Here is a 9,027-nt window from a genome sequence, read left to right as displayed (position 1 = left end):
ATGTAAACGCCATTTTAAATACATTTTGTGGCTTAAATTAATATTTAAGTAACACTTATTTTTTGAAACAATGGGTCCACTATATAAAGAATATTTGTAGCATAACATAGATGACATACGGAGTACAACTTCTTTTTTCTAATCTTCTAATCTTGGTGACACACATCTCCCAATAAATTACTGCAGTGCTGTATCCATTCGCAATTGGTTTTGTCTCTTTTATTCATGATGATATAACATGAAACGACATATTTTTTCTGATAAAGCGTATCAGTTGCCATTTCAGTATTGATAAAGCAGTTTTCTAAATTTCAAATTAAATTGCTTTGTATTCATTTATTTTCCGACTTATTTTGCTTCGACGTGTAGATGACGATCAAGCTGTCCAGTCCTGCATTGCATTAAGAAGCTTACAACACGGAGTGCATTATACGATCGATTCATGTTTTTGCCTGATTTCACGTCAAGATGTGAGTCATTGAGGCATCACCGATCGATTTTCAACAAACTTTTCCAACTACCTTTCTCCACGGTAACGGTTTTTATTAAGTATAATTTATCAATTTCACCCAAATCTCTAAACAATTGTCTCTATTCATATCCTCCTTTTCACCTTTATCAAGTAGTGAACTCGAAGCTGACAGGAGTGCCAAATATTCTTCTTCAAAACTCTTATTTCATAACGATTTCTTTGTATAAATGAAATGATAATTGTTCATATATTCAATTGAATTTGTAATTTTTGAAAATTAATTTAGAAATATTGAATACGTCGCCACCCGATTACTTTTTGTATTTTCCTAGTAAATTTTATCGTTTATTCTTCAGCCGCTCTAATTAAATCCTATATTGCACAGAACTTTTTTGACATGTCTTAATAAATTTTGATGAATTGTAGATCACGGATAACGCATTTTTTTTTAAAGTTATAATAAAAGAGGTCTGATATAAGGGGGTACTAGGGTACTGATGTACTTACCCTTTTGTTTGCAATGGTTTGAAGGTGATGTAATGACGATCGTTATAAACATAGGAAACAATTCCTTACAAAATACACTATCAATATAGAATGCCACTGATTACTCGATTAATTTATCAATCTTACTATCATTGATTCGTTTGAATGCTGTAAGAAATTGATGAAATCTCCATCAATCTACTTTAACATCCATGTCTCTTTTTAATTGCAATATAATTTTATAAAAACTTAAATATTTCGAAGAAGTATTTTGCTTCTCATTCTTTTTAATTATCAATTCAATGTTGGATTGAATAATCGCAATACCAATGTTCGCTGAAAGTATTTTCATGAATAGTTCCCTTTCAATAGTTAACTAATCTTCAACTAACTAATCTGCGTGGATTTAAAAAGTGATAGTTTAAAACGTTGTCACAATAAATATTTAAAAATAAAATTTAGGAAAGTAGTCAAGTAAACTTTTATCATTATAACTATAAATCTGTTAATTCAAACAACTTATTTATTTGATAAGAAATATGAAAAGAAAATGAAAAAAAAAGAAATCTGAAATACTAAACAGTATAGTTTACTTTTCAACTAGGTATTGGACTTAGATTCATATAAAATAAAGCTCAGTAAAAACGACATTAATGAGAAACTTGCAAATATACGTGTTTGGTTATGATATCACCATACGTTATATATTACATGAGTTTTCACTATCCATAACATTTTGACGATTAATATAAGAAAAGTAAATTTAACCGTAACTGAACAATCTTAATTTTTTCAATAAGTATCTGGAAATCGGATTGGATAAATTTTTTCTTGTGTATTGCGTCTTTCTTTGAAGTTTCTATAAATGTAACAGCAGAACTAAAAAAATTGATGATATTTTGTATTACCTTAATAATGGAGCATTATAAAAAATATTAATAAACTATTTAGCAATGATGAATGTTTCACCTCGGTTAAATTTAAAATATTAATGTTGCTTCTACATTTGGAATTAATGCATTCATTTATTACAGGTGGAAAACATTCATTCGGTGACATTCAGTGGTATTCATCTATTGGTCAAGCTACAATAAAATATAATTTGAGTTTATACATAATAATGTAAAACATTATTTTCAATGTAAAAATAATTTTTATGGATGAATTGGCTCTGAAATTATCCATATTGTCGCGAAACATTAAAGCGCTTTTTAGAAAACCATTCATCTACTGTTACCCTTATATTGAATACATAGATTTTTCATGGCTTTTGGATTGACAATCTTTATTAGGTATTTTTAACATTTCACAGAGATACTGTGACGACACTAGATTATAAAACTAAATTATTACAATTATTAATGTTACAGCCCTATCCTCTTTTTATATTTTAATATTATAATATGTTTTTATCTTGAAATTACTCAAAATAATTAATAATGTTTTTGATAGCAAAAACATAACTTAACAAATTTGATTGTAATATTTAACATATATCAAATATGAAAATTGTAAAAGTGACATTGTGTCCATACCACTATTCAAATGAAGATATTTAACAATTAATAACCACAATAACGCAATGAACTTACATATCAATAGTGTAAATTGCTTTACAGAAAAGCAGCATATAATAACAATAAACTAATGAAGAAAGCATCAAATTTCAATAAGCTGGAGAAAAATCATATAAATATTATTTAAATATAATACAAATACACTAAAGAATGTACTAAATTATTCTTATACCTATAAAAAAATAAATAAAAAACGTAAGTAGGCAAAAAAGGAGGAAAATCAAATATATCAAAATATCGAGAAAAAAAATTAAAAAAAACATAGGCAAGAAAGGTAAATCGTGGAGTGAATTGGTGACGGGAAGAAAGGGAAAAAGAGGTATACTTAATCAATAAAACCTTATGCTTCGCCAACCTATCAATTTTTATAAGGATAACACCTTAGTGAAATAATATGGCTTTATTAAACTCATTCAACTGATTTTAGTTCGCCCCGCTGATTTTGCGTACTCGTCACTTTTATTTAAGATTCATTCATAAATTACATTATACATTTTGATTTTGAGGAATATGAATAGTGAAAGACTATGCTAGAAATTGAAAGATGGTCAAAATGTGTTCAAATATACGTTTTTTATGAATGACTCCTGATGAAGATTTCCTGACCTACCACCTGGAGAAGCGCTGAATGCGGGATATACCAGAATCCGGACATCAAAAATAATGTTAAGTACGTTTTAAAAAATATATTAAACATTTTGCTTTTGAATATTTATAAAGTTATTATGCAACAAAAAATATCAATATGCTTAGATACAATCATTTAACTGTATTGTTTTGTATATATTTTTTTGAGATAGATACTTTTTATAAAGTATTTTATGATTTTTATATGATACAAATATTAATATATTTTTTATAACTATAATTGTAATGATGTCGGATACAATAAAAAGATAGACTTTCAATATCATCATTACATGGTATTCAAACAATACTAATTGCTTTTACACGTTCAAACTTGTCAATATTCGTGATATCTATTGTAGCTACTGTCCTTGAAATTGATCAATTATTCTGCTTGAAAAAGTATAAAAGCATACTATAGCCAGTGAGTATTCATCAGATTGTAAAAGTTAACGAGTGATTCAGAACTATTTTTGTCACATAAGAAATATGCTTTCAAATAAATTGAGCTCCACTTTTATTTTTTACGTTGTGGTCACTATATTTCAAAATCTGAATTTAGTTCATATAAAATTTTTCATTTCTACAAAAAAAACTATAAAATAATATTATTTCTTTGATAGGTGTTTTTGCGTACGACAATGTGCGAAACGTGTATCAAATTTTTTAACGATCAAAAACAGCTACAAGAAAATACAGAAGACGATACATCGTTACTTTTTAATCCTGACCGTATTTTGCGCTACAACTCAATGAGAGAAAAATTCGAAAAGCTGGAATATTTGAAACCCAATCAAAGTGCATTATGTTCTGTTAAATTTACGAAGAATTTGCAAGGGAAAATCTTAAGAGTAGCAATAAATACGGTAAGAAAAAGTAATAATTAATGTTAATCGTACTAAAATGGAAGAAACCATTCTTATTTGTCTTTATTCACTCTTATTATTCATTCTTATTATGTCTTGATTGCGTGGTATGTCATTTTCTTTTCTTAAAAAATAAATAAGTTAAGTTGGTTACAAGTCGATTTGGATTGACCAAGAAATGGCGTCTGTATGTATTTGTACAGAATATTTCAATTGCTTATACATGTCTTTTCAATTGTATGCGAAGTCCCGAACGGTTGCTAAGATCTGACTGTATCTCACCCCATACGTATGCTGAAGTCAAAAGAAAATATGGAAATAAATCTCTAACGTTACGCTATGCTCAGGCGGTAATGCTGTAATCACAAAAACTATCAAATTTATTCCTTTTCTGACCAATTTTTTATAGAAAATTAAGTTGTAACATTTTCTTTGTGCATTTAGAGTTGCAGATAAATAGGCTAACTTAAAAATTTTTAACATTTATATTTTTCTTTTTTAAATAAAAATAATATAATCTGTTTAAGAGAATGAATTAATCAGACATGCCCAAATGAATTTACAGTCATAAATACATACAGTGTTCATGCAAATATGCAAAAATGAGCATAAGATATTTCATAACTGGAGTAGAACGATTGAATCCTCAATTCTATTACCTCGGGCTTTACCTCGGGTGTCAATTTACATGTGCTATGGACTAACCAATATTTTTACTCCCTTGGTTAGTAATTATGCTGTATGTAACATAACTTGAATATGGTTACATCAAAATGACTATAAGTCCATGTGAAACTTTTATTTCTATAAGGCTCTCGTCACATCGATCAAGTCAATAAAAGTTCTTTTTCATAAACAAACAAAAAAAAATTAATATGCATTTTTATAAGGATTTCGTAATATACTGTCGTTCGTGATATACTGTGCTCTCTAGAATATGAAGACTACATAAAATCTGATAAAACGTCCGTTTGCATTTGACCGATGCGATTACAGCGAATTTATTACGGATTGAGATTTACCTTTATTCAATGATATAATATAATGCAAGAATTTGTTGTAATATTTTAAATTGTTAATAATTTTCGGTACTGTAATCAAATAAATGACATATTTCAGAGGCGTTCAATGTGGTACTCCTTCACGCCGAAGAACCTTTAATTAAACGCATTGTGGATTTTCACTCCACTACTAAACAATTAAAGTATCAGTAGAGCTGCTTTTATTGGCGAAACCACGAAACTCACTGAGCTTTATCAATTGAAAGCCAATGTTAAATTTTTTTTGTTTCGAGTATTAAGACTAGTAGATAAAATACATTAAGTTATAGTTACACATTTCTTTAGTGAAATATTTATAAGCTCTTATACAATAAGAAATGTTTATATTTACATATTATTATTTTTTTATTATTTTAATAATTTTAAAATGTAAACTAATGTAAAGAACTTTCTGTTCGTTAAACAATTTGAAAATAGAGCGAAAATCAACTCAACTGTTAACATATAATGTAAAAGTGAATGAGAAAATTGTTTTCAAGGTATTTAAGTGAAATTGCTAATCACTAAAATGATGTATATTGATTAAATGAAAGTTTGTGGTACAAATGATGTTATATGGCTATAGAATAATTTTATATACCATATTTCATAGTTATTTGAAATATATAATAGCTGAACGTTATAAATTTTTCAAAAATCCCAAAATTTATATAAAAGACAGGTTTTTGTTTAGGAAGTATTTCTCTAAAGATTAATAAATTTTACAGAAAGATCCGTATACGCATTTAAAGGAAAATAACACAGTAGTGGGTGGATTTTTGGGTGACGTTTGGACAATCTTAGAAAAAGCGTTAAAATTCAGGTAAAATAAATTTATTCGCTGCTTCATACTATTTAGTGCTATATTGGTTAAAAGTTATTAAATACTTAGAACTCATTATTGACTTCAGGTCTATTTATACATCATGCAATAATATTTCCGAACTGCGCAATGGAGCCTTTGACATTACTTTAGCTGCAACAACATTGATTGCACAACCAACAGTATATTATGTACCAAGTACTGTAATTGGCCAGAAATCGTTAGTACCATTGATCTGTTTACACTTTGAAAAATAATATTTATTTAAACAATTTTTTTTAATAAAGTACTATTTTTACGATTCTCAACTAAACAGATACTCACTTTTTACGGTTCCGGAAGGTACATTCATTTCAAAATGGTGGTACATTCGTATATTTCATGTGTACGTTTGGACATTATCAATGCTTTTTGTACTTTTATTGACTTTAAGTATGATTGGTATTTACAATATAAAAAGTAAATTATGCACAAACAATGAATCATGCGATGAGTTTGGTTGTACGTCTTTTAATTTACTATGTATTCTTGGAGCAACAAGTGGTCAAGGTAAATCTTGTTACATTTATTAAGAAAAATTATCTTTTTAACCAGTAGTCTGTTGTCTATTATCGCACTCAGATTGTAATGGAATTGATATGAACCGACTATAAAAGTGTAAATGTAAATTTATTCGAATTTTGACAAAGATAATCTCTACGTTCATGTAATTAAATTTTATGAATTTATATATATTGTCTGAAGGTTTTCAGAAAATACCTCGTTCGTGGTCTTTGCGAATATGTACTTTTACTGCTTTGATAATGGGAATGTTACTTTCATGCGGATTTAACAGTACCTTAACTTCATATTTAGCATTTCGTGCTCCATTTGTAGCAGTATATGAACTTGAAGATGTTTGGAGAAAAATGACTCACTCAATTTGCGTACGGGATCAGACTTACGCTTATAACGAACTTCAAATGGTGAGAATAATATGTAATAAAACAAAAGAGATTATTAAATTTGTTTTTAAAATTGTTTGAAAGTCTATTGAAGGAAATAACGAACCAAAATCTGTGAAAAATAAAAAAAAGCTATTACTGAATAGGAAATGTCCTAATATGACAAACGAAGTGGAATTTAGAAAAAATATTTGCAGTCCAGGATTTTTATTTCTCGAAACGCCTGATATATTTTTAAAGCAATATCAACATGTTCAAGATAAATGCCAAATTATAAAAGTTCGTGGTAGTTATTGGAGAGCAAAAATATCATTTTTACATTACAGAGGGTCTAAGTATTGGAAGATTCTCAATACGTAGTATGTATCATAATAGGCATAATAAGATGCTAATACTTCTTCGGCTAACAAGTTAAATAATGTAACTCGTTGATTACCAACACTAAGAATTTGCAGGATTTTATTTTTATAATTAGACGGAAATATAGTAAAGATAATTACTAAGCAATTTTCTGGTTAATGTATAAAACAAAATCAAGTAAATTCGATAGTCGTTAATGAAAATTTATTTCATCACTACAGTATTTGCAGAATAGCTGAACATTTTCAGATAAATTTAGTCGAATGAATCCTTGTCTGTTATTTCGTCAACAATGATTTTGTATGAATATTTGTAAATTTACTAATCATTTTTTTATTTTTAGCCTACTGCGGTTACATTCTACGGGTATTATCAAATATTTGGAAACAAAATGGGGGTTTCATCGTGAGCTACCATTTGGAATATATAATAATTATCAAGAAATTGAATTAGATCATATTAAATTGTTAATTTTAGGACTTTTTATTGCAATAATCATCAGTATAATTATTTGTATTTTCGAACATATATGGTTTCGGTTACATAACGATATTAAATTGTCAAACATACATTAATATCTACAATATCCATGAAAGATTGTTTTGATGAAATGAAATATATGAAAAAGCTCAGATAGGAGTACGGATAGTAGTGATACTGTAGCATTTCTCAGCCTTTTCTATGACTTTGTTCGCACCAAATTAAAAAATGTTGAACAATACGATAAATTTTTATTTTATGAGTGTCGAAAAATATTATAAAATTCTTTCATAGGTGTGGCTTTAAATGATTGGATGAATGTTCTTATTTCAATTGTTTTTTCTACTTGTATTGCGTTTCTTTGTTTCATTAAAGTAAGTATTCAGGCCTCTTTTTCTTACATAACGTGATAAATGTCATCCTCTAAAACTATTGCAGTATTTAAGTTTTTGAAAATGACTATATTATACGATTGTATTTTATAAAATATATAGCTGAACTGTTCAAAAGTTATTTATTGTACTTTGTCATGAACCAAAATTTGATTGAATAATGAGATAATTTTTAAATAACAGCTTACTATAGATTTCATTTATACATTTTCGAATATCATGACTTTAGTACAGTTCAATTTTTCTAATAAGGTTTTTAACTAAAGCATTTGATCTCAACTTTCTATCGGTGACCTTTAAATATGTAGACCAATTTTCTCAAGATTTATTTAAGTTTAAGGAGAGACTTGATTTTTAGATATATTAGATGAAAGGCCCCTTAAATGCCCAACAAAGCCTATGAATCTATGAGATAAATCCTGAAACACGTGTGTTTTTTATATTTTATCAGAAATATTATTCTAACATTTCATCAAAATTGGATCCTGCAATTTTGGCGGTTTACATGAAAATTTGAATAGTTACAGCGATGGTAGTGTTATCACGTGATAAAAAAATGCCTTAGTACGTTTAATTTTCTGGAAACCCTAAAGGTTTATACGATTGGAACAATAATTATAATAAAATATGAATAGGATCCATAATAGTAAGATTTTTTTTGAGCTTTTATTAAAAATGCACTATACATTTTAAATTATCGAGTTTATTGTTTGTTTAAAAGAAAGCTTTTATTATTATGGTCGACGTGATTCGATGTAATTACAGTTATTGAAGTTTTTATTTGGAACAAATTATATAAACATAACTAATATAAGGAATAAATAAAAACTTATAAATTATGACTAACGAAACATTACAACGGCATGTATTTTTACATTATTTACATGTAGTAAAATAATTGATGACGAATATAGTTATATCATATAGTATATTACATATACTCTTTAATTATTATTTTAA

General features: G+C 27.4%; 1 protein-coding gene across 1 annotated transcript; it reads left to right on the top strand.

Annotated features, from left to right (window-relative positions):
* Positions 1–3,803: 3,803 nt before the first annotated feature.
* Positions 3,804–8,998, top strand: LOC131671555 (uncharacterized). The gene is made up of 7 exons (XM_058948055.1): positions 3,804–4,028; positions 5,797–5,891; positions 5,980–6,111; positions 6,208–6,440; positions 6,636–6,856; positions 6,920–7,194; positions 7,539–8,998. Exons 1-7 carry the CDS (start codon positions 3,804–3,806, stop codon positions 7,768–7,770), a joined length of 1,413 nt encoding a protein of 470 aa, XP_058804038.1. The 3' UTR covers positions 7,771–8,998.
* Positions 8,999–9,027: the final 29 nt, after the last annotated feature.

Source organism: Phymastichus coffea, unplaced genomic scaffold (genome assembly GCF_024137745.1).
Source record: "Phymastichus coffea isolate CEN01 unplaced genomic scaffold, Cenicafe_Pcof_1.1 PCOF00128, whole genome shotgun sequence".
NCBI lineage: Eukaryota > Metazoa > Arthropoda > Insecta > Hymenoptera > Eulophidae > Phymastichus > Phymastichus coffea.
This window is presented reverse-complemented; position numbering and strand designations above follow the sequence as displayed.

Coding starts and splice junctions, on each gene's coding strand:
- LOC131671555 (XM_058948055.1), top strand. CDS start 3,804: ATGTGCGAAACGTGTATCAAATTTTTTAACGATCAAAAACAGCTACAA. Junction 4,029..5,796: donor TAAGAGTAGCAATAAATACG/GTAAGAAAAAGT, acceptor TAAATTTTACAG/AAAGATCCGTATACGCATTT. Junction 7,195..7,538: donor TGGAAGATTCTCAATACGTA/GTATGTATCATA, acceptor TTTTATTTTTAG/CCTACTGCGGTTACATTCTA.